Consider the following 27242-nt stretch of genomic DNA (forward strand, 5'->3'; position numbering starts at 1 on the left):
CACATGATTCTGAGTGATTTGTGATGGTTCATCAAATATATAAAAATACTTTCCAAAGCAGTACTACTTGCAAATTGCATTCATAAGAGCATTGGAAAACTGGAAGTGTTTGATAGGATCGGTGTATACATGTTGGAAAGTTAATCAAAACTCCAGTAAAACATCAAGTAAAGCAGTGTTGACTGGGAGCCAAATTTTATCGATCAAAAGGAACACATTTCCAATTAACAAAGCTGCAATGTACTGGGTAATTAAGGTCATCTCTGATTATTTATATTCAGTTTAAGAGTATGTGGGTACATACAGACCTTAACATGCTTGTCTTTGTAAAATAATTAATTGTTTTGATTTGCAAGCTATTCAATCCTAAGTTCAACTATACATTTCAAATCAGCTCAGACCACTTGCAGAATGAGGGGGGCAGTGAAAATTACTATGAAAGTGCTCAATCTCAATTAGGAAAGTGAAGCATTAAATGGTTTTCAATTTAGTTCATTAGTCTCCAGTCCTGGGCTACAGTTGAAATATGCATGTGTTCAAATTCTTAATCCTATGTGATTTAAATTCCCTTAAAATATATTGTGAAACTCCTGTCAGATGGATCTCTCTAAAAATGCCCTAGAATCACTGGAGGCAGAATAAAACTTTTGGATTTGTAAGTGTATACAAACAAGTTTCTTGAGCCTTTAAGGGACATTAAAGTGTACATTTTGCTTTAAGAGCTCTATTTTCAGTGCTTAGTCATGACAAGTCTTATCACATATTCAAATTCGAAACTCTGATAGCATTATATCTTTCTGATATCCCTTTGCATTATTTTTCCTGGGTCTGCAGTTTTTGCAACAGTTGTGTGATCATGGATGATAACTTTGCTTTAGTTTCATGTTTTTCTATTTGTTATTTGCTATTTATCCGAGTTTCTGAAACAGACACATTAATGTGTGAAGACCTGTTAGATGTGCACGTTACAATGTATTTTGTTTTAGAAATTTTACAGGGAGACCTTTAATTAATGGATTCATTTAATAATTAAGGAGCTGATAAAGACAAATGACTCTAATTAAATGTATTGGAAGAGCCGCATGAATTGGCCCTGCTTGTGGTATAAAGTATAGACGTTGACTTAATCAGCACTGAGCAAGGCAGGCATGCCCAGTGTGCCACTCTGTTAAAAATGTTATACTAAAAGGGAGCACAGTCCATCTGACCCCAGCTGTCTGGTAACATGTACAAGCTGTTTGGGTTACAAGGCTGGTGTTACTCACTGAGCCCCAGGAAAATGATTGAAGATCCCTATACTGTAGCTAAAAACATAGCAGGGTGGTGTTTATGTATATTTTTCTTCAGCACAGTAGAATTCTAATGTCGTTGCATTCCCTATACATGCAAACGAGTGTGTTATAGGCCCGTGTCTCATATGAACAAATAGTTGTTTTTGTTTTGTTTGCTTTTTTGTTTAAATATAAATTTAAGCAAAGGAAACCGCGAATGGCCTAATGCACTGTTTATCGATCTCTCTCGCCTGTGCTTCCTGTCCATCTGACATGCTATACCTCCCTGGACAGAATGGTTAAAAGCTCTTAGCTTCTACTTGGATAATATTGAGATGTTAAAAGCAAACCTAAATTATGCATCACATTATTTTTATTTTCTGAAGCATGCTGTTGCCATTGCAGTTGGCATATTCAAAACTTAATGTGATTAAATCTTCCAGAGATAAATTACACAGCAGCTCCATTACAAAAATAAAAATAAATGCTCAGCTTTGTAAATTATGATGTGCAGTAACGTAGACTATAAATATAATATATACATTTGTGGATTGCAGCTAAGCTTAGCTTTCTAAAGTATCCTAAATTGAAATTTGAAATCAAAATGGGGGATCATAGTTATACTATACTATTTATCTCTGTTCTTTCCAGACTTTTTGTGTCAGTGCTCAAAATTTTAAACACTGAAGATGCTTCCCGTATAAAATGTTTATCTGCAGCTGAATAGCAGATCACTAACAAGAAGCAAAGAAACCAAGCAGGCTGTAGTGCCCAGGGTACAAGCTCACATACACATTACACCAGTTTTCCAGTATGTAAGTATCAATTAAACCACAGAGATGTATTTTTATTTGGTAATTATAATTAATCTAAGATGACCTGGCAACATGCTGAATCCAAGTCTCATTGTCTGTAATGAAGACTTCTGAATGCCATGGCTATTATAGTTATATCCTATTATAATTTCTGTTTATAAATGTATTAAAAGCATGTGTAAATACAGCGATTCATATGAATGTTGTTGGGAGGGCATACTCTACAAGACTTTAATATATCTTGTTTGTATTTTACAAATCCCGACAAATACAAATACAAATACAAATATTTCACCAGATTTCTGAATTCTAGCCGTTTCCATTATCTTAGTGCTTGGTATTGATTTTTTCCACCAACGGCCAAGCACAGAAAGCCCTCCTGGATAATTTTCAAGGGCATTTATAAATATAATATGCAATCAGTCTGCACACTTCCTGGCAGATTGAATTTGAATCCTTTCATTTATTCATTATGTATATATTTGTTGTATTTTTTTCTTATAGTAACATCCAGTAGAAAAAAAGTAAAACAATAAATAAAAATATAATGATATTAATAATGATGGTGTCATCAGATTAGTTGGAGAGCTTGTCCGCAAAAGGAAAATTATCTGGTCAGAGCGATTCATGTATAGGGGCTATATTGTATCGGGCTGCTAGGTATGGTGTATTTGTCAGCCATCTGCAGGCAATCTTAGTCTTAGGCAAGCAGAAGAAATTATAAAAGTGATGTGTGCTACCAGTGTTATGACCCATCTGAAATCATCCCCGGACTAATGAGAGGTGCCAGGAGGGTACTGAGAAGGGAGCATCTGTTTGGGGAAAGCTTGTGAGATATGGCACTGTGGTACACCAGGACTTTAAGTGAGTGTTTAGCCTCTCTGTGTCCATCAGTACCCTGTGGCTCCTGGACAGTCTCTCAGGCCAGACAGAGCAGCAGGTGGGACCTTTAAAAGGATCCTGAAAAAAGTCGACATTTTATGGGAACTTCCGCAGCTGAAACGTGTGGATAATTGGCTTCAGTTTCTGGACAACCTCCCAGCCTTTGCTTTTGATCATTATTAGATCATTACTGAGAGGGATAGGTTAAACCGAGTCTGCAAGCATTGGGGTGAGACAGCCCCAAGATGTGGCATTTGTTAATGTGATGTATGATTTTTCATGGTTCGCTGTACCGAGTGATAGTGGCTCTTTCACACTTTTAAAAGATTTCTGCCCCATTAATGGATAAGATTAGGCTTAGATAAATAAACAGTGACTAATAAAAAACCCATTGACAATTGATGCAGTTTTACAAGCCTATCTATAGATTTAAATTAAACCAATATCACATGTCTTTAGTAAGAAATACAGACTGATTTAAATAGCTAAAAATTTATATATTAAATCTGCTCATTTGTGCGGTTTGTATCCAGCCATGTAAGCATGCAGACAATAACATTGATTTCTCTCCCTTTGATGTTCACGTGTGTTTTAGTACAGTTGTCTCCCTGTTCCTTCAGTAAAAATACATGGCTGTAATTAAAAGATGTGTAATGCTTTATGGCATTCTCATATGCTGAGCGTGTTTGGTGATGTGCTGTTTTCTAGCAGTTATACCTCAAGATCAGTTAGTCATATTTTTTAAATGCAAACCTTAGTAACCTGTGAGGCAATTTGAGGAGCCAATTCTGAACATAAAGGATTGTCGTTTTCTGGTCTTCCTTACATATGCTGTTGAAACTTTATTTTATATGTCTACTGGAGAGTAGCTATGAATCATTTATTATTTCTATTAACCAAGAATAATAGTATTGTGTTTTTGAAATATAATTTTCCATCTGTGTGTGTGTGAAATAGACAGGGAGATAGTGGATGTATCAGCTTTACAGGGTTGTCTGATTAATAATTTTCCAGTTGTGTTTGAGCAATGTAAAATTCAGTCTTGAGACCTCTCCATGTCTTTTACCAGTGTAGTTTTAAGAGCTAGGTCTCTGAGGAAATTACAGTATCCTTTGGCTTTACAGTAAAGGCACAACAACATTATAGAGAACAAAGGGAACTCTTACCAGTAATAAAAAAACATTATTAAAAGGTCTAGTCTCTTGAAGATATCTGGGGTTTGTGATCTCTAGGAAAAAAAATGATGATCTCTACATTAGAGAGAGAGATGTGCTACATCAACCACTGCATACAATACAGGAAATATTGTAATTAAAAACACAATATTAATGTACTGTAGATAGTTATCATAACACTACATGCAAATGGTTAGCAACTGAAACATTTCATTGACTGAAACAACTGGTCACCTTAAATCTTTCTGCAGATGAACTCCACAGCAAGTGAGAAAAGCAAAGACACTTAGTTGTCTTCATCTGTTAAAATAATAAAATGCTCTCCAGTCTTATTACACATGAGGGTGCAGTTTGTCCCTGGGCAGAAGTCATGTGCCAGCTTTGCCTGTGAATGTATTGTCACAATAGTGCCATTCTACCATTTCAGTAACCCTGCCAAATAATTGCCCCTCTCTTACAAGGCCCAGATAAAGAGTGGCAATCTGTGTACTCTGCTAAAGTTGATTACCACAGTGTGTGTGGTTCTGTACTCCAGACTTCTTGAGCACAGTACTGGTTTCCATACCGTGCCAGCCAACCAAAACAGGAACTCCCCCGTCTCTGGTTCCTGTGGAAGGAGAGACCTTGTTTTTTAAGCTCACTGACACACTCTGCCTGCTTTACTTAGAACTTATCTGTGTTTTGTGTAATGATGTTAATGAAAGCAGTAGCATTGTTTCTCTATAATTGTGAATGTCATGGTAATTGCGATGATAATGTGGATCTGAAGTGTTTTGGAAAACTTCCCAGGTGTTAAAAGTTACCTTTATAACCTTGATTCGGTCATCATTGGACATTGTGCTTGACATGAAGCGTTGCAAACAGACTTTGGCAGGCTTTCTTTTCTGTATTTGCCATAGATAGGCAATTTTATTCAGCACAGATTCTCCTTTGCACTTGTCACATTTAATTCAGAGCTCAATTCATCTGCAGGATCTCGTCTGCTTTCCTTGCAACCTTCCGAGAGCCAGATCCTATAAATTTTGAGTTTTGCTCTCATTTGTATACCGTTTTTCTGCAGAGTCTTAATCCAAATGCTACGTGTACCAAACTGAATGTTTTAACAACCAACAAAAATGGTTTAAAAGATAATACAATTAACTTAATCAATTACAAGATTTACTCACTGGCCATCTTGTTATATGTATATTTATATATATATCTATTAGGCCTATATCTAAAGGTATATACACATGCGCGCACACACACACAGATGTGAGAGTTGTAATATGAGCCTTTGTAGTACAAGTAATACAATTAGGAAAACCAGACAGTGACCTCTATTGATCAAAGCTGTCTGCTGCCGGTCTACTTTTGAATTATGGTTTAAAACGAATTAGGAATTCTGCAGAACCACGTAGAGTTGATCTTTCATGTGATTTCCGACCGGACTGCCTCGAGAAGGCCTTCAATAAGGACCACTGTGTTCCAGAGTAGCATCCCTGTACTGGATTGCTATAAGTCTGTGTTTACACAGCAGCTTGTTCAGAAGGGGTGACATCTGCAGGCCGATTAACCTCAAAGAGGATTTTGTTTTGCTTTCTGTTTAGTCATTTATTCCATGTTAACGTCATTATCATAAAAGCCTTCTCTACGTCTTACTTGTAATGTGTAGTTGTTTTTTGCTTTAGGATTTTGGGTGGAGGGGTATTTAAACTTTGGTCACAGTTGTGGCGCACATCCATTTACATTTTCTGAACAGTAAGAGGGATTGATACAGCTTCCTCTCGGTGTCCTATGATTCCTTCCTTGTGGGCAGCTTTTGAAATGAAAACTGAAAAAAAGGCACAAACAGTACTAAGTAATGGGGTGATGGCATTATATTCAGACCCACAGAATATTGAAAGGTTTTCAGACTTTCAAATCATATCCTATTATATGGTACAAAGAAAAAAATATACGAGTGTCTTCTATTGGTTTAACAGGAGCTCAATCCCCCTGAGCTGCAGAGCTGTGCGTTGCAGTCAATATGTGTCCATAACTGGACCTTGCAACACAATCCATGTACAGTGATGGACTGCTAGTTTGTTAGACATTGAAGGTCAAAGTGTCTTTCCACTTCTAGCTAGTATTTATTAGTTTCTGCCTGCTCTTGGCTGAGAGGGCAATGCAAACTCTTCATGCTGTAATCTGTATTTTTTGTGACCTTTATAATGCTGTAAAATTTATAAGACAGACATCATTTGGTGACATTTGTCTTTTGTGCAGTAGAAGCGGATGTGAGATGAAAGAAAACAGTACAATATATTTGAGGCCTAACGTAGGCGATGTAAAACGATATATATAAAGTAATGAAAGTTAAATGATCGTTTTCCTTGTCTAGAATTTGAATTGACATAGCTGTTTGAGAAACAAATACGTTGAGAAGATTTATACTACAATATACAAGGGGAAGGGTTTTTGATTTATTGCAGATATACACTTCACAAGCATGGTATTGCATATCTCGGCCACCTTGACTTCTTTCATATTTTAAAATATATTTCTAATAGTGCTATCAATTTATTGCAATATTCATGGTTTGCAGCTCTCGGATAAATAACACCAGAGCTTAAACAGAATGACATAATATACATTTTATTTATTTTATGTCTCTCAGGCTTTGTTCGTCCTGAGTGGGAGGATATTATAAAATGGCAGAGATCAATGTTTTAATAATGGAAATGATGAAATGTAATAATTGCATGCTGCACATCAATCACAGGGTCCTAGCTCTTTAAAGCTATATGATTACATTAATTGACTTTAATGCAATCCTTTGCTGATAACAGCTGTTACGTGTCATACTCTGCAATGTTAAGCCGAGGGAACTTTTTTTCCTATTTCAAGGTGCCCTTACTCTGCAATTACCACTTTCAGTACAAACGTATCTTCTCGGTTATATCTGTTTAAAAGTAGCCACTAAGTGGTGCATGCAGTCCACTGTAACAAAAACTACTTCTCATGTAAGGTTTGTTTTTCACAGGGAATGGAATTTTTATGAATCAGTTTCCTTGGTATCAGTGTCACAAACAGTTACTGTAACTGTTAACAGCTGTTATATCAGAAGATGTGTAATTTGGAGTGCACTGTACTGCACTGTGTATGGAAGGTGTCTGCACAACTGTTGATTGAGTTATTGAGTTTACAGTTTGTGATAAACATTCGATCGAGGTAAAACGTGAGGTGTGATGGCTTACCCACGCAAATAGACACCGTTCAGTATTTTTTTTTCTTCTAGAATGCAGAAGAAAGGGGATAGTTAAAATTTGCAAAGTTCAGGCTGATTATAACATTTTAAACTGTGCATGGTATTTGGAGAGAGGCTGATATTTTAAAAATAATAATAATAATAATTGAAAGTCGTGTTCTCTGTAAATAAAGCTAATTGAAAGTGGCTGTACTTATTTTAAGCAAAGTGCCTGCAAGTCTCTTCTTTGAAACACAGTATTATATTCTGTGGTGTCAGGTGATAGACCTGTTGTGGGTGTCAGCATGCTTTTGTCATATCCCTAGACGGATATAGCAATAGCTGTGCTACAAAGGTATATTGCTTGCATTCTGCCTCCAAATCATTCATTTAAGAAAATCAATCAAAATTTACTATAGTTTGTGTGTATGTGACAGTGTGTAATAACACGGATTTAACTGCTATTTACACACATGCTTTCCTTGTTTGAGTATTGTAATGGAGGTTCAGCTAAAGTAATCTACTGTATATCAATAATTTAATTTCACTGTGAGACCAGTTTTACTTTGAGTGGACCTCTCATTATTTATAACCTTCTATCTGACATTTACCATCTTACTGTGAGCTCAAAGATGAATGAAACTTGAATGAGTCTTGCTGCAAACACGATTTGTGTGTATTTGATCTATCCATCATATATTTGTATTGGAAATACATAAAGCAGATATAATGCAAAAATGTAGTCCAGTTTGATTCTGATTTAAAGATGTGTTTTTTATGAACGATTTAATGAACATGGTCACATTTTGATCCATTAAAATGCTCTTTCCTGACAAAGTGAGTTTTTAGCTCGTCCGCCCTTCCTGCTAAAATGAAAAAGAGGACACCTTAATTAGTTCTGTGAAGCGTGTGTGTTTTGTGGATTTTGATTATGCATTCTAATATTTTCTAATTATGTAAATAATGTGTTCAGCTGTCTAAGCAGGGGAATGAAATCCGCTTTTGTACCCGATTTGTATTTTTCTTGTAAACCCTAAAGAAAAGCCTTGATTTTTGACAAATTTGTTTGTCTGGAATAGCGAATTGCATTGAGGAGGATGAACATCTGGCTAAGTGAATAATTTAAATGGATGGTTCACTTTGCGCACTCTAGAGTCTATTAGATGCCCTATAAACAGACGCATTTCAAGTGTAGACGGCAGGTTGCAGTAGCTGGGTGAAGGGTTATTGGACCAAATAGAGATTCAAATTAATGCTTTGTTTTAATTTCTATAGTAAGTAATCCACTCTGTAGTTTACATGACGGGTTGCATCTGGATATAAATATGGCCATGCAAATTTTTAATTATAATTTCCTTGTAGTTTTTTTCTTTTACTGTTTTATGTATTTAATTAAAAAGTTATATTGTGTGGAATTACCTTTTAAGAATAAAAACTTGTATCGCCACATAAAATAGTACCCTATAGTATTTTACAGTTATAAATAAATGTTTATTTTAAAATAAGGTATGTTCCTTATTCTCTTTAAATTCTTCTTTAATTCAGATTTTCAAAGGTGAAAAGTCAAGTTGATGTTTTAATCAAGTTTTTCATCATTGGGTTGTTCTAGATAGCTCTGTTTTTGACATGCCATGTTACCAAATCATCGTATTTACCGCTATATACATGTCTGCTTCTTATTTAAAACTGTGCCTCCAAGGATAGCTTATTATTAATCACACTTTTATTTTACTTTGATATGTCATGTCCAGTCTCATTGAAAACATACAACATGGCACCGCCTGTAACATTTACAGTTATATATTCAAGAGTTGAATATTGTAATTTAAAGACAGAGTATGCTTGAGACTAAAGAACTGAAGACTGAAGTAACACGCTTTGCTCATGATTTTTTCACTTACATTGATATGACAGTTTCATATTATAGAGGAGAGCACACATTTATATTTAATCAGTTAGTTATCATTTATTCATAAAGCAAACTGGAGACCCTCCTGTTGGTGGGAAACAGTTTAGCACAATCGCAAGGTGATTCTGCAGATCAGCAGGATTATAGCAATCATAGGTGGACTGGCCATCAGGTAATTCTGGCAAATGCAAGAAAGGGCCGGACCATTTTTTCACCAGTAGCCGCCCCCCACGAGTTCAGGGCCGTTTTTTGGTCCCAGTGCACCCCTGATAGCAGTTAATAATGCTCTTTTTTAACCAATGTCCTAATTTAAGGAATGGTGTTTCAAGTAGCTTTTGATACCAATTAGAAGTATTAAATTATTTATATGTATACATTCAAATTGTCTTGTAAATCCAATAGCTTTTTTTTGTGTTGTTGTTGGCCGGTATTTCAGCTAGTAACAAACCCAGATCATTTATTTAGTTTTGTCTCTTTCCAATGGCATATTGATATGTAGATTTAATACAGTAGAACATGAATCTACCACAGGAATCCACAACTATCATCATGGAATCAATAGCTGTTAACCCTACTCTGAGCAAAAGCCCTTTCACAGACGGATATGGTTAAATTCCTTTTCAAAGTCACTTTAATTTCAGTTACTTTTATTTTATTATCCCTGCATATCAGTATCAAAATTAAATGTCCCTGGCTGACATTCTGCAATGTTGATGGGACTTAACTTGAAAATGAAAGAAGATTGCATTTATTGTATAGCATAATGAAAAAAGGATTCTGCGTAACAGAAGCCAGCATTTTGAGACTCAAATCTGTTGGACGTTTCTTTGTGTTTTTGTCTGAATGCACATTCAGTAACAGGAATCGCTTTACATTATTCATACTTATCCCCCGACAGTCATATCTGGTGCATGTAGTAATCTAGAGCAATATTGGAGTCTTTGGGGGAGGTCATTCATCTGCTGTAGCTGTCACATACATATAGATTTCAATATCTGAACATACAGGTATTTAAACAAGTGTAGAAGAGATTTATTTATTTGAAGTCCTCTGTATCCTGTCTTTCTAAAATCTGGAGATTTCCTTAAGATCACATAATGAAAGGAGATTCTGAGGAGTAACCGAGAAGTATCTGTACAGAGTAGGCAGGAAAGCAGTCCATGGACCTGGTGCTTGATGTCTTTAATATTGTATGTGGCAATGATAATTACAGTTGTGGCAGCTGTCTGGTGCCAGATTGGCAGAGGTGACAATGGAAGAAACTTGCTGTAGGTTTACTCGGTCTAAAAAAGACAGTTTTGTTCGCTGCAGATTGGTAAGAGTTTCTATTTATTTTGTTAACTGTTTTATATCACTGATCGTAAATCTGCTTTTGTTGCTATAATGAGTGTAGATTTCTATTTCAGAAGGGAAGTAATATATTCCTAGCACAGCTTTAGTGTAATTGCTTTAATTTCTTTAATGTGAGATGTTGTTTTTAACAGTGCACACATTGAGTGTTTTAGAGCGGTTTGATTTGTTTGTATTTTTTCTGTTTCTTTTATTTCATTCAGAATGCAACCATCATGTCATATAATGCCTTTTTTGAAATTATAATTATAATCTGGTGAAATTATAATATTTAAAATTAACCTATTTATGAATTATTGAATTATTGTATAGTATTTCTACTTGGTGAAAAAGTTTTTGTGTTTTTAGGCTACCTCAGTGTATGAGAAGATCAATATACTGATCATTGAGCATTGAGCTTTCACAAACTCAATAGCCTTTGTAAACGCACAAATATTCATTTATTTGTTCTAATTTGTACTATTGGCATGCGAGTAATAAATGCTAGAATGTGGTTTTACAGCCACCATTTGAACTGCTCCATGACAAAGCGACACTACCTCACCCCTAAAGTCCCAAACTGTCAGTTTGATACAAAAATATAACAACGGATCACTGCTCATTGAGCTATGACAGACGGAAGGGGTATTTTCGGTAATAAAGATCACATCAAAAAGACAGTTGGGGTTGAGATTTATTGTCAAAAGGCTTCCACAGAGGCAGGCAGCACTTAAAGGTCACTTGTCAACCATAACATGAGTTCTTTTAAACTATCAAGAAATATTACACTGGCCTCAGGCTGAGGGAAGTTTTTAATGTTAAGGTCTGGAAGTTTCTATTCTTTATGCAAGAACATTACACAGAAAGGATGTCTTTGTTCAATGTGCAATAAAATGTCTTTCCTATGATCTGCTAATGTAGGATACAATATAATTTATTAAAAGATTGGAAGATTTTAAGTGCATTTCCATTGCTGAAGCTCTTTTGTGAACATTTTTGTTGATGTTTTAATATTTGATATGTAGATTTTTGTTGTGGTTGATGATTTCCGTTTCTGTTTTGGACAGCTCCCGGCAGATCTCACCAAGATGCACCTCACAGACAATCCCCATCAGCAGGTCATGCATGTCCCTCCAAGCCAATCAGGGTGCAGCATCGCCAGTGACTCTGGGAGCAGTAGTTTATCGGACATCTATCAGGTATGCAGTTGTGTGAATATTGCAATAACCACAAGGAAATAAATATGTAAAAATTATTCTGTACATTTATGTTACTGTTAGGAAGCAGCCCACACTTTTTAATTAAGTCCATGTGCACAGACTTTTAAATATTTTTGATCTTTAAATGACCATAAATACTCTCATACAATGTGAAGAAATGGTTTAGCTTCCTTTTTTATGTTTTTAATTACATTATGCATTAAAACAATTCAACAAACAAACAATGAACAATGAGATCTTGTTTAACCTTTTAATGCTATATTAGAAATGCTATAATGGCAGGCGTAGCTTTGTAGATATCACAATAGCAGATCAAACAGACAAAAATAGCACTTCAGCCTTTTCAGACCGTTATATTTTGGATATACTTTTGAGGATGTTTTAAATTAAAGACCTCTGTGGGTTCCCTTAAATGTTTTCGGACACTGTATTGTACACCACTCTGCAATATTTCCATGAAGATTATTTATCTAACTATCATGGGATGTATTTGCATCTTGCATGTTTCCAAAAAATCACCCCCCTCGCTCCGCAGTAGCAGTGGCATTTTGTTCCCATGTATTGTTGTAAGGTCATTGAATTTCATGGAAGGAAATAGCATTTACTTGTAAAACTCTAGCTCTGTTGTAATGGTTTTCTGGAACTCAATTTTCTTTGTGAAAATGTAATGCATCTGAATAAACTCCACAGATTAAATTCAAATATAGCATCAGAGGCTATACTGGCACTCTCTGTAGGACTCCTAGGCAGAATACTCATCTATTTACCATTGCAGGAGTTGCATGAATACCATCTTCTTTACCTTTTTTTTTGTTGTTGTTTAACTGTATGATATTCCATTCCTTTGCTAACAGTTTGGATAATATACTTGATTGGTGAATGCCATTAAAAAGTTTTGTTGAAAGACTCACTTGTTTGCTCTAAATATACCTAATCAGGACCCTTCCAAAATTAATCTTCTTACAGTTCTATCGCTGATGGCAGAGAGGGATGTTTGTATTTGTAGGGCTGATACAAAGCTTCTAATTATAGAGGGTTTGGCTTGGTTTCCTGTTGCTCTGAACCCCATTAATGTGAATGCAAGCCCTCTTATCCAAGCTGTGTGCTAAAGGTTAAACAGGAAAAGAGCATCCTCCCTCAGCTGACAGCCAGGGTGGTGCGGTGAATACAGAGCTGCCGATCTGAGCCCCTGTGCTCTAGGCCCGGCCTTAACCCCTCGCACCCTAGAGAGGGTGAGGAAACATGCATGTAAACAGGCACTTTTCACTTTTCACTTCTCACAGCAAGATTTGGAGAATTCACAGGGACTTTTTATTAAATTGATGTAGTTTTTATATATATTTTCAATTATAATTAAAATCATTTGTTTTTTCATTTACATCTACTATTATTATGATTTTGTAAAAGCATAAAGTATTATTCTCCCCTTGGCTACAGTGTATTTGGTAGCCTGGCTGCATCTTTTTCACAAATCTCAGCAGTGTTATAAAACTTAGGAGTGCCCCTGGACTTCCTGTAATTGTTTTCCTACATAGCTCTTCTGACCACACCACAAAGAAAGGATTTGAGACTTATTCTGAAATTATTCAAATATGTTTGCTTTGGGGGGGAAAAAAAGTACCCAAAGTGTTATGGTAAAATGTTGACACCTGACAGATTTTCTCCTAATGTTTAAGAATAGCTTTGTTTTTGTAATGCGGAGTCAGAATCTGCATGCTGTGCATTATCTGAGTACAAGTCCAGGTGGTGATATTCTGACGTGTTTGCAGTAAATCAGAACTGATCTCCATGTCATATCTGACAGGAACTGAACTGAGACCAAGATGAAGGTATCTGTGTGATAATGTTACAGCCTTCACTGTTGGAATGACACTGGCATTGGTGGAAGGGGAGATTTTGTTTTGTTTATTTCAAAATTCACATTAAAATGTATATCAGATGCAAACTTTTTTTGATTTATTTAAATACAGCATCAGTTAGAACTTCAAATTAAGTCGTACTGTAAGGAAAAAAATAATACATAAATAATATATCGATATATGTGTGTGTGTGTGTGTATGTATGTATGTATGTATGTATATATATATATAGTAAATTACTGTTCCACACTCACTAGGCTTCCTCTTCAATTTTAATAAGCAGATGTTAACTAACAGATGTTGTTTACCTCAGAATTTTGGAAGTGCTGTTTTTGAAGATGATTAACTGTTTAAAGCTGTTGACAAAATAATTATATAGAACGGTTCATATATATTCCTAAGTTCATGGTACTTTTATCATGTGTTTAATATGCTGGTAATTATCAGAGCTGACTCACCCTGTTGGATGCAGATCTAATTACTACAGTTCATCTGCAACTCATCTTCAGTTTATGAATTCTCATGTTTCTGTGTTATACAGTTTTAAAACTGTAGTCATTACGGATAGATTGGATAGATCTACAGATTTGCACAATGGGGACTGACGCTGGTCCTGGAAGTTTGTCAGGCAGTCAGAAAATAAACCAAGGAAGACAATCTTAGGAAAAATAGATGGTCAAAAATGCCTTGTGCTCCTCCCTCAGGCCACAGAGAGTGAGGTAGGCGATGTGGATCTGTCGGGCCTACCAGAGGCGGCAGTGGACTCGGAAGAGGAGGAGGAGGAGGATGAAGATATCGACCGGGCGTCAGACCCACTCCTGGGGAGGGATGTTGTACGGGAGTGTCTGGAAAAGGAACCAGCAGACAGAAGTGATGATGACATCGGTATGTGTTGCTCCTTCACAATGTAATTTATTTTGTTTGTGCAAAAGAGAGCTATAATATGTAAATATATCCCCAGAAAAAACATCCAGTCAGTGCACAAAGCATGTTCTGCTCTTTGAGGTCTTTGCTCAGTTGAGTTGTGTTGTGCTAAAATGGGTTTCGTATACTCGGGCATGTATTTTAACATACCAGATCTAACTATGGTCAAACGTTACTATGAACCTAAAGAAGGCCAGATGGATACAAAGGTTTCACTGGTAGCTGTCTAGACTGTAACTCATTTTCACAATGTACAGATGTATTTGTTGTAGAGATAATGATCCAGACCCCACACTGTGCCCAGCTGGGCCATGTCTCAGATTGGGCCTGAAATGTCAGCAAGTCCCTGCTCTGGAGAGGCCTAATTCCACATTTAGTGCAAACAGAAGATATTAATGATATTACTATCACCTTATCAGTTATGAAAACAAAATGATGACTGGATGTAGGTTGTGCAAGAATAACTGTCCCCCCAATGGTGTATTAAAGCATGAGGCTGTTGACCAGCTGAGTGACTCTGGTCCCATGAAGTTTACAAAACACACATTTTATTTGATTTTACTTTCAGAACAACTCCTGGAGTTCATGCATCAGCTGCCCGCTTTCGCTAACATGACAATGTCTGTGAGGAGAGACCTGTGTACCGTTATGGTATTTGAAGTTGTTGATCAATCAGCAACAGTGATTCTTGAGGAGGGACAAGAAGTAAGTCATGTGCTTATTTCATTTTTTAATTCAGTACAGATGTATTTTGTGATGTTTCCAAAATCTGAGAACTTGAACTCATTCACAATCACCATAAAAAATCTCCACAATATAAAATTATCATCTTATATTTTTTAAACTGAAAATGTGTATTATCAGAAAACGATTAGTGTAAAGGAAACAAAGCGTTTCTAAGTACATATAATAATTATAGTAGTTATTTAATTTGACAGTTCATTTTTGAGTTATTATATTTTACTGACTTCTAGTCTCCCAGAGTAGAAACATTTTTATAGATGCTTCTAAGCAGATTGACAACAGTTTGTCCATTACGTATACAGTTAAAAACCCACACAGCAAATATATATTCCATCTTCATACCTATCTCATTTACACCCGTTTTACTGCAACACAAAATAAATAAATACATACTAAATCTCCACTGCAGGAACTGTAACTGTATGTGTAGGTTTCAAACCTGTACTATAAAATGGTACTGTAGCATGTAATAAATCACAGGAGTGTGTGTTATTGACGTGTAAGCAACCAATACCAATGACTTACAAACATGTGTCTTAGACCATCGTCATCTGGCACAGCTCCAGCACCAGAATCCGTATGTGAACATTTGACCAAAAATGCCAAATTTATATTCTACTTCTACTGACAACAATTTATATTCTACGTCTATTGACGTCAACAATAATAAATAAAGATAGCCTATGAACTATTACAGCATGGTGAAATTTAGTTAGTGAAAACCGTATCCAACTACACATAATTTTAGCCTTATAATAATAATATACAATTTGCCGTTGATAATAGCATGCGGTTGTTATGTAACACAGTTGTTCTGTGCTTTAATTTTGCAGCAACTAATGCTTTCTGTGTCAGTGTTAATTACTAAGTAATTGAGGTTGTTAAAAAGTGTATCTATTGCCCAAGCAGTGGGTGTTTCAGATTAATTTTTTACACTACGTATTTGAAATAAATCACAATGTCTATTACGTTTGACTGCGAACATCTTAAACTGTATTTATTTATTGGGGTACAGGAGAAGATGTACAGCACTTATTCCCTTTTTTTTTAATTATTTAGTAAGTCTATGTTGATTATTTAATTAACTTACAAGCCTGCAAAAACAATCCTTAGAAGCTCTCTTGAAATGAAATAGCTACCTGATAGAAGAATAAAATGTTTTCTCTCCTTATTTCTTAACATTTTTTTTTTTCCTGTTCTGAGGTACTTCATTAAATGTCTAAAGATTTCTGTTATCACATGCTTAGTTATACTTGTATCTTTATTTGTAACCACATAGGCAGTTTAGTTGGCTTTTTACTACTATTTGCACAGGCTTGCATGAAGGTCAGACCCACAGCTTTGCTATTCATGAGCATTACTTGAAATTAAGCTTATGATTTGAGATGGAAAATGTAGGAGTGGAGTTAAAATATGAAATACATTATTATTTTTTTGTATTATTATTCAACATATTGTAGGGTGCTTGCACTTATCCCAGTATATAAGATTTGGACTGAAGGTAAAAATAAACACACACATTTATAGTGAATGTGCAAATTGGATTATTAAATGTTTCTATATTCTAAAAATGGGGATTTTGAAATAACTCTGAAGATGTGGATGTTTTTAACTGTTTCGTTTTGTTTTAAACTGACTACAACAGAAGTGTAGGTTTATTAAAGGTCAAATGTCTCACTTGGTAATGGGCTTTTGAAAAAATTAAAATTCAATATTACAACATTCCTGTCTTGCAAGATGCAGTTTTGAAGGGTCTGTAAATATGCAATCGTGTATGTGTTGAGAAGTACGAATGGGAATGTCCACAGTTGGCGCTCACTCACTGGTAGGACAGGCTAGAACAGGAAGGTTACAAGCCGTTCTGCTGACATCTCTCATTAGCAACGTGCTTCATTGTAGTTCTTTAGGGAGATGTATTTGCATATTTATAAATCCTTCAAAATGGCAAGCTTTGCGAGGGTGTGTGGATTAATATTTCATTTTTTTTTTTTTGTGTGTGTTCCATTCGACCTGTGTATGAATTTCATGGATACGGTATAGATGACGTTTCCATTAGTTTTGGCAACTTTCAGTTTGGCCATTGGCATGTGTGTGTCACTCTTGATCTTGATATGGAGTCGGGTAAACATTTTCTTTATGTTGTGTGGCTATCCCAGCACAGCACGGTTCTCACCAAATCAAATCTATTTGGAAGCTTGGAGCATTTACAGCGAAACAGAGCTGTCAGAATTTTGTACGCGTTTGTGTGATCATATCTGCTTTTGTTTTCAGCTGGATTTGTGGTATGTCATTCTGAATGGTTCAGTGGAAATCACTCACCCAGACGGCAGGATCGAAACCCTCTGTATGGGAAACAGCTTTGGGATTTCTCCATCTCTTGACAAGCAGTACATGAATGGTGTGGTGCGAACCAAGGCAGATGACTGCCAGGTGGGTACTATTCAGAATACTCTGCAAAAGCTTTGACTGCTTTTAGAGTCAAACTGAAATTGTTGTATTTACATATCTTACCACTAATACTACTACTACCTAAGTGAATCAGCAACTCATTAAATTTGATAAGTGTTTTAAGAATAAAGGAATTAAATTATTTTTATTACCACTGGTCTATTGTAATTTAATATTTTCAGCAATCTTTTTACAAATAGAAAACATGTCCTAATAGAACTCACTCACTGTAATTGTAGACTCTCAACATTTGTAATGAAACAAATATGTGTAGCGCTCGAGATTGAACAGGGTTAACTGTTGTGGTTTAGTCACACAGAACAGGAACTTTTATCTTAATTTAGATTGCTGTGAAAAGTGACCTTGTTCTGCTTATGCTCAAGACTCGGTTAAGACTCCTGCAAACCCTGCAAGGGACAGTGTTCAGTTTCTGTCTTGTTCTGAGGAGTTTCATTGACCAGTGCTACAGTATTTGTTTTAATTTGACGAGCTTGCTAGAAAAAGCATTTGATTTATGTTTACCTTATGAAAAAACGTCTGGTTGGCACAAAAACTCAGCAACACAGTCTATATACCTATAGTTTTGTTAGAAAAAGCAAAAAACCTTTAATTATCTTTGAAGGCTGTCGACTGAAGAGGAGGTGAGATTCAAATGCCTAACCAGCATGACTGTGTACTGCTGTTGTGTGAATACCCATCAGTGGTTCAGTGCAATGTTCTGCTGTACCATAAGTTTATTAAGTGTCCTCACATTGTCGTGGGGCAGTTCGTGTGTGTAGCCCAGGAGGATTATTGGCGCATCCTGAACCATGTGGAGAAGAACACGCACAAAGTGGAGGAGGAGGGGGAGATCGTGATGGTGAAGGAGCACAGGGAGCTCGATCGCACGGGCACCAGGAAAGGACACATAGTCATCAAGGTAAGGGCAGACTCTGTCCACACAATCAAGTGTTAAGTGTTTTGTTATCAGGTTATATTATCAGGATGAGGGCGTCTGCCAAGAAGTAATAATAATAATAATAATAATAATAATCATGTTATATTATGTTATAAAGGGTGTTAACAAAACGTGGACTTCTCACTGTTCATTTGTGCAGGTCCTTGACAGAAAATGTGTGTTGTGAGAATGATTTATAGGGGTTCTGAATTATTACAGTATTATTTTCTCTTGTACAGTTGGTCAGCATTTTATTAGTATTATCAACAATAGTAAGGAACATGTATAGACTGTAGTAAGTATTTCGTTTGAAATTCAATTGCTATCATTTATCCTTGACCAGAAATGTCAACATTGTTTGTAATGAATACTTTTCATTTTGGTTAAATAGTACTTGGCTTCTAATGATTTTGTTTTAGTAAGTGATAACGGAAACACAGCTGCACTTTTAGTGGGATTCTTAATGACTCTTTTACATCTCTTCTGCTTTTCCTCTTTGCATATAATTGAGAACTGCAAATTCAGTTTCTCATCCTTTAAAATGTAGGGGTTTCCCACACAATTGTCTTGTCATGTGGTTTCCATGTGGTAAGAAGGGCAAGGCTCAAGAAATTTGAAAGAATTTAATGACATTTCACCGGAACTCTACACCCCTGTAGCTTATATATGGGAATAAAGATACATTTCCTACAATGCACCAGTAATATACAAACACATTAAAAACCCTATTTAATCACATCTGTTTCTCATCTCTGCAGGGAACTCCAGAGCGCCTTATAATGCACTTGGTGGAAGAGCATTCAGTAGTGGACCCAACATACATTGAGGATTTCTTGCTTACGTATAGGACATTTCTGTCCAGCCCCATGGAGGTCGGGAGGAAATTGTTAGAGTGGTTCAAAGTTGACTGCCTCAGGGACAAGGTCAGTCCACAACCCCAAGGCTGCCATAGAGCACTTAACAATTGATTTACATTCATCTAAGAGCAGCAGGGCTCTGAGGGATCAATAATGGTATTGATAGCTCTGCAAACACTTGGGAGTTAAGCACAGGAATATTCGCTTCTAAACCATAAAAGATCTTATAATTTAGAGCCTGACAATTGTCCTTTGAGAATGTTTTCCTCCCCAAGTTCTTTGTTATTGTTCTGTTTAAGAATAATCACACCTGAAGCTAAAGTGTTCATGTTTCTTCCCATTATTTTCTTTGCGGTGAATGATGAAACTGGTTTCAAGTTCCCGCTCAAAACCCTTATGTACTTTTAGGAGAACAATAAACACTTTTTCACCAGTTATGTTTTCAGATATTGTTACTGCATGAGTGAACTGGAGATCAATGGTCTCTTTTTGCCCTTTCTTTTTCAAAGCTACATTAGTTTATTGTGTAATCTTGTGATGTTTCACTTTATTTTCTATTGCTTTGTTAAACTGCGGTGTAATTTCGATTTGAAATAGGCTATTTTTTTTTCTTTCTTTTATTAAGTCCTCTTTTTTTTTCTTTTTTCCTTTCTTTCTATACTAGGTTACACGGGTAGTGCTGTTATGGGTGAACAATCACTTCAATGATTTTGAAGGGGATCCCGCGATGACACAGTTCTTAGAAGAGTTTGAAAAACTTCTGGAAGCAGCAGTAAGGGTTCATTATTAAAATCAATCCTACATTTATCCTACATGTCCTACATGGAATCCCACCAAAAATGTGTGTGTGTGTGTGTGTGTGTGTATGTATATATATATATATATATATATATATATATATATATACACCGTAAAACTTAAATTAAATGCCCCCGGCGTTTATTCCAAATAACTGCAAGAACCCCCGGCGTCAATTGGAGACGGTGATTGTAGGAGACCGGCATTCTTATTAAACATTTATAAATAAAAAGACAACACAGACTTATGGAGGGTATGAAGAACCTGGAAACATTGTAGTTGTAGGCTAATAGGCCAGGCTTTTATTTAATTTATTCTTTAATTATTATTATTTTAAATTTGCTTTCCAAAGATGTAAACAAATCGCATTCAATGTATGGATACACTGAATAGAAAACAAGTTAACGGTAATTTTATTAAGCGGTATAAGATCAGTCTATAATTTTAATGGTAGGTGTATTTTAACAGTGAGAGACAGAATAACATGCAGAAAAACGCATTTCAAAAAAGTTATAAATTGATTTGCATGTTAATGAGGGAAATAAGTATTTGACCCCTTCAACTTAGTACTTGGTGGCAAAACCCTTGTTGGCAATCACAGAGATCAGACGTTTCTTGTACTTGGCCACCAGGTTTGCACACATCTCAGGAGGGATTTTGTCCCACTCCTCTTTGCAGATCCTCTCCAAGTCATTAAGGTTTCAAGGCTGACGTTTGGCAACTCGAACCTTCAGCTCCCTCCACAGATTTTCTATGGGATTAAGGTCTGGAGACTGGCTAGGCCACTCCAGGACCTTAATGTGCTTCTTCTTGAGCCACTCCTTTGTTGCCTTGGCTGTGTGTTTTGGGTCATTGTCATGCTGGAATACCCATCCACGACCCATTTTCAATGCCCTGGCTGAGAGAAGGAGGTTCTCACCCAAGATTTGACGGTACATGGCCCCGTCCATCGTCCCTTTGATGCGGTGCAGTTGTCCTGTCCCCTTAGCAGAAAAACAGCCCCAAAGCATAATGTTTCCACCTCCATGTTTGACGGTGGGGATGGTGTTCTTGGGGTCATTCCTCCTCCTCCAAACACGGCGAGTTGAGTTGATGCCAAAGAGCTCGATTTTGGTCTCATCTGACCACAACACTTTCACCCAGTTCTCCTCTGAATCATTCAGATGTTCATTGGCAAACTTCAGACGGGCCTGTACATGTGCTTTCTTGAGCAGGGGGGCCTTGCGGGCGCTGCAGGATTTCAGTCCTTCACGGCGTAGTGTGTTACCAATTGTTTTCTTGGTGACTATGGTCCCAGCTGCCTTGAGATCATTAACAAGATCCTCCCGTGTAGTTCTGGGCTGATTCCTCACCGTTCTCATGATCATTGAAACTCCACGAGGTGAGATTTTGCATGGAGCCCCAGACAGATCAGACTGACAGTTATTTTGTGTTTCTTCCATTTGCGAATAATCGCACCAACTGTTGTCACCTTCTCACCAAGCTGCTTGGCGATGGTCTTGTAGGCCATTCCAGCCTTGTGTAGGTCTACAATCTTGTCCCTGACATCCTTGGACAGCTCTTTGGTCTTGGCCATGGTGGAGAGTTTGGAATCTGATTGATTGATTGCTTCTGTGGACAGGTGTCTTTTATACAGGTAACGATCTGAGATTAGGAGCAATCCCTTTAAGAGAGTGCTCCTAATCTCAGCTCGTTACCTGTATAAAAGACACCTGGGAGCCAGAAATCTTGATTGATAGGGGATCAAATACTTATTTCCCTCATTAACATGCAAATCAATTTATAACTTTTTTGAAATGTGTTTTTCTGGATTTTTTTGTTGTTATTCTGTCTCTCACTGTTAAAATACACCTACCATTAAAATTATAGACTGATCATTTCTTTGTCAGTGGGCAAACGTACAAAATCAGCAGGGGATTAAATACTTTTTCCCTCACTGTGTGTATGTGTGTGTGTATATATATATATATATATATATATATATATATGTGTATGTATATATATATATGTGTATGTATATAGTTAAAGTGAGTAATAAATTAATAAAAACACAATGGTGTTTTTTTTTTTTATTAATATACAGTATATATACTGAAAACAAGAAAGATGCAAAAACTAAAAATACAAGTTTACGTAAATATGTTGTGGAAGGTTCTTTCAAATGTATTAATGCGTCTTTGGAAACTATCAATTTCCTTTATTTATCAAGCATTGTCGAGTCTGTTTTGTAACGGCAGTAAAGCACGAGTATGCTTACTGATACTTCTGTGGATTGTTGCATATAATGCTGAGACACATAAACCATAAAACAGTAAAGTATTTGCTGTGGTGTGCAGTGTGGGATATGTAGCAGTAAGTATAACTAAGGAGTGCGGTTTGTATTTGAAGTGTCCGAAAATAACAACAGAACAGCTGATTGCAAGCTGTGTGCTGCAAAAATGACGTGGTAGCAACAGCAGTAAAGATTTAAACACAACACATTTAATACATAGCCTCAAGACGCGCCACGTCTCTGAATACAATGACCACCTAAAGATAGCTATAGAAAAGAGGCAGAACCGGAAAACGCTGCATCAAAACAACTGTCGATACCTGAAGCACTTAAACGATCACGGAACTGTAGGAGTGGAGAAGCCAGGGCTAAAGGAGTTACAAACCCTTTAATTGTATTGGATTGCTCTTGATGATCACCCTTCAAAAACCTTCTGCTTATGCTAAGGCTATGAGTAAAATACTGTAATATGGAGCCATGAATGTAAGCTGGATATACAGTTAGGTCCCTAAATATTTGGACAGTGACACAATTGTTATTTTTATGGCTCTGTATGCCACCACAAAGCGGCCCAAGAACAAGCAGGAACTAAAGACAGCTGCAGTACAGGCCTGGCAGAGCATCACCAGGGAAGAAACCCAGCATCTGGTGATGTCTGTGGGTTCCAGACTTCAGGCTGGATTGACTGCAGAGGATTTGTCACCAAGTATTGAAACTCACAATTTAATTCATGATTATGTTAGTTTGTCCAAATACTTTTGAGCCCCTGCAATTGGGGGGACCACATATAAAAATGGGTGTAATTCCTACACTGTTCACCCAATTTGGATGTAACTACCCTCAAATTAAAGATGAAAGTCTACACTTAAAGAACATCTTGATTGCTTCCTTTCAAATACATAGTGGTGGTGTACAGAGCCAAAATGATGACAATTGTGTCACTGTCCAAATATTTATGTTCCTAACTGTAGGTCTATATAGCCATATTATTATTTTTTTATATTTGCTTTTTGGAGTTATGCTATGTCCCACATTTCTATTGTACATTTCTGCCCAATACTGTCATCTGCCTTACTGTTTTCCCCTAACAGCCCATTGCCATTTAAAAATGTTCACTCTTTCAGTTGTCACATTTTAATTTGTTCTTGGATCCATTAATGTATTTTGTATGGCTTCATTTTATTCCAAGCATACATATTTCCATGCTTCATGTCATCCACAGTTTCGATAACATTTTTGCATTTTATTGATTAGGTTTTACATCCATGAGTGAGCCCTGGTAATATGCATTGATCAAATACTTTTCAGGCAAATGGGTAGATTTTCCTTTTGACTAGGGCTGCAGCAATCGATTAATATGATAATTGATTATTCTGTACATAAAATGATTGATTATTCAAATAATCACAACAACAAAAACATTGTTTTATTATTATCAATGCATTCTTGTGGGGTCCTGGTGCCAACATGGCATCCTATTCTCAAGGGCTCTGATTGCCCTGAGGAGGACTAGACATTTTACATTACACTTCAAAAAATTAAAACCCTTCCCAGGTACTAGATTTAGAAAAGAATGATAATGATGTATTGTCTGAAATTACTTTAAAATGTAAATATATGATGTATGAAATACAAAAAAAAATTGTTTTTCATTACTCCTTTATGCTCCTGTGTACTACATATCCAGGTTCAGTAAAGTGATAGGCTTTTTGAACAAAGAAAACAATGCAAATATATTTTTTTGTTTACAATATTATACTTTTTAATAAGTAACACACAAAATATTAAACAATACACTGAAAAACTAATAATACGCAATACACTGGAACTATTATGAAAATATACTATACACTGAAACGCAAATTAAAATAGTACACTGAAACGCTGTATTAATAAACATTGAACAGTAATTATCTAAAACTAAAACTAAACTAAAACTCAGTTTATATCAAATCCTGTGCCATCAACGGCTTGTTCTGTGCAATGTCTTGAAATGTTCAATACAATAAGCTTGGAAGACAGCGCTGCAGATGCGCTAGAGGCTCCGCGAAGCATTGCGATGGATCTGGTTGCCGCAAACGCTGCTTCATTGCCTTCTATTCTGCACTGTTTTCTGAACATATCTCACCACAGCCCTGTATAGCTCTTGCTAAAAACTACATAAACTACAACTAAACAACTAAACTAAACTAATCATAAAACTAGCAATTATAATATAAAACTATAGTTTTATACTTGTAAAATGTGAACGGCTTGCCGCAATAGATGGAAGACTTCTAGACGCGCACAGGTACATGGAGGCTCTAAACAACATGCTTTAGGTTAAAAACATGGCATGATCACTGTTCCCCGCTTTCAATTCACCTTCTACAGTATCATCACTGGCTATGGGAATTACATGAAACTACATGGTACTGAGGGTTTTCATGTGACGTGCGTGCGTACATCATGGTTTTGAAGTGGTTAAATGCTCAGTCCTGTTGTCCTCCATAGGGCCTGGAGTCTACACGTTTCAAAAGTCTATATCCAAAATTCTACGTAGAATTTGGCATGCTTGAAACATGAACATAATCTACATGTCTTCCATCGCGGTGCACGTATGTGCAATATCCCACATGCTACAGCATAACTTAAAAATTACATTACACATAAACCTGAGTTTCCCAGCTTAAATCAATTCATTTGATCAATGTTGCGACTGTCGGTGACACAAGTATTGGCAAGAAACCAATTGATTTTAACTGGGCAATTCTAGTGTGCTTGCATTCAAAAGTCACTTTTAAGTTATTCTGTACCTTTGGGAAATTGCGTCTACGTGCGCCAAGATTGAAGACCGATGTAGAATTATGTGCATGTATAGGTATGTCAAATTCAATGTCGAATTTTGGATATAGACTTTTGCATAGATTAGCATGAGAGAAAACCTTACATATATGTATATGTGTTTATACATGGTTGATCATACTTAAACTTTCAAGAATGAATCGCTGAATATTGTGTTCTTGTTTTTTTTAAGAAAATGAAAGGCCACCTCAGACTGCTGAATATTGCCTGTGCTGCAAAAGCCAAATGGCGGCAAATAACCCTGCTGAAGCCATCCAGAGAGTCTCCCCTCTACTTCAGCCTGCAGGGAGGAAGCGAGAGGGGGTTTGGCATCTTTGTCGAGTCTGTGGAACCCGGCAGTAAAGCCTCAGAGGCAGGACTCAAACGAGGAGACCAGGTACGCCATGCAGCCGTAAATATACATTGTTCCCATTTTCACTCCTCACACAAACATTTTTACTTGCTCAGTCTGATGGTGGAGAAGGTACTGTGGATGGGGCTTCGGCATATGAGGTAGTTATCTGTGTCTTCAAACGTGTGGCGCCTGCATATGCTACTCCTGCTTTGTTCAGTTCTTTTGGTGCAGAAATTAGTAGTGGGCTACTGCTGAGTCAAAGCAGCAATTTTCTAATTAGCAAGCATGTGATATTCTGCAACCTAGTACAGTAGACATGGGAGAAATAGCCCTTTTCACATCATTGAGCCTTGAGCATGCTGTTATAATTAAGTATGCACAGGAGAACCATGCTGTTGGGGACTCTGCAACACCAGCCTTGGAGAGCCAGAGACTGGAAGTGTGCTAATGACTTTTCATAAAGGATTAATCTTTAAATCCGTTTGAATTACCGTGGGCCATATACAAAAACCTTTCAGTGGATTGCAGCTTATGCCCTAAAATATGTATTCCTTTTAATTGTTAATAGATTGAGAATTAAAATAAAAAAAAAAAAAAATTTACGTTCTCTTGAAATGTTTTCTTCATGTATTCTTAAACACTTATTTAGTTCTCAGATGATAAACATTAGAGTTAGCAGAGTTTGGTGCTCTGAGAAAACAGTTTTGTATTTTTGAAAAGCTACGTAAACAACCGTTATCATTCTGGTGTCCTTTTGTCTTTCAGATCATGGAGATTAATGGCCAAAATTTTGAAAACATTACTTATGCCAAAGCCATTGACATACTGAGGAATAACACCCATCTTTCCATTACAGTGAAAACAAATATATTTGGTATGAAGACTCTTTGCATATAAAAAAAATATATATGTATGTATTATTTAATTATAGACTAGTGTTACATTTGTCAGCAGAACGAATATAAGAGAGATTAAGTTTGCTGGGTTAGTTCTGCTTCTGTGGGTGTTTGTGTTTTGTTAACTAACTATCTAATGTTACCACTAAAAATAATTTCCACACTTAGCACATACCATACCCTGAAATTTAGAACATCTTTTACCTCTTTTTGCATAGAAATGGCCTATTATTTCTGCTTCAATTTCTTTCTTAGTGTTTAAGGAGCTTTTAAGCCGGTTACTGCACGAAAAGAAGAACGGCGTCCCACACATTCCCAAAATCCAGGAGAAGAAGGGCAATCGTTACTCCATCCCAGACCTTCCGGGGGATGTGGAGCAGATGTTTCCTACAGAAAAGGGAAACAAGAAGATGAAAGCCAACACCGTGTCAGGCGGCAGGAACAAAATCAGAAAGATCCTGGACAAGACACGCTTCAGCATCCTGCCTCCGAAACCGTTCAGGTAAGCAGAGGGAGTGAC

The 27242-nt window shown here is 36.5% G+C and overlaps 1 protein-coding gene across 5 annotated transcripts in view; it reads left to right on the forward strand.

Moving 5' to 3' along the window:
- The window catches only part of rapgef6 (Rap guanine nucleotide exchange factor (GEF) 6), a 95688-nt gene that overhangs the window by 43842 nt on the left and 24604 nt on the right, over positions 1 to 27242 (forward strand). For all 5 annotated transcript variants that reach the window (XM_066716888.1, XM_066716892.1, XM_066716891.1 and 2 more), the window contains 10 exons: positions 11657 to 11788; positions 14373 to 14553; positions 15161 to 15297; positions 17608 to 17766; positions 18551 to 18703; positions 19480 to 19644; positions 20243 to 20350; positions 25665 to 25868; positions 26592 to 26700; positions 26978 to 27224. In XM_066716888.1, the coding sequence (XP_066572985.1) occupies positions 11657 to 11788; positions 14373 to 14553; positions 15161 to 15297; positions 17608 to 17766; positions 18551 to 18703; positions 19480 to 19644; positions 20243 to 20350; positions 25665 to 25868; positions 26592 to 26700; positions 26978 to 27224 (1595 nt within the window). The remainder of the gene's footprint in view (positions 1 to 11656; positions 11789 to 14372; positions 14554 to 15160; positions 15298 to 17607; positions 17767 to 18550; positions 18704 to 19479; positions 19645 to 20242; positions 20351 to 25664; positions 25869 to 26591; positions 26701 to 26977; positions 27225 to 27242) is intronic.

The sequence above is a fragment of the Amia ocellicauda genome, chromosome 11, assembly GCF_036373705.1.
Source record: "Amia ocellicauda isolate fAmiCal2 chromosome 11, fAmiCal2.hap1, whole genome shotgun sequence".
Taxonomy (NCBI): domain Eukaryota; kingdom Metazoa; phylum Chordata; class Actinopteri; order Amiiformes; family Amiidae; genus Amia; species Amia ocellicauda.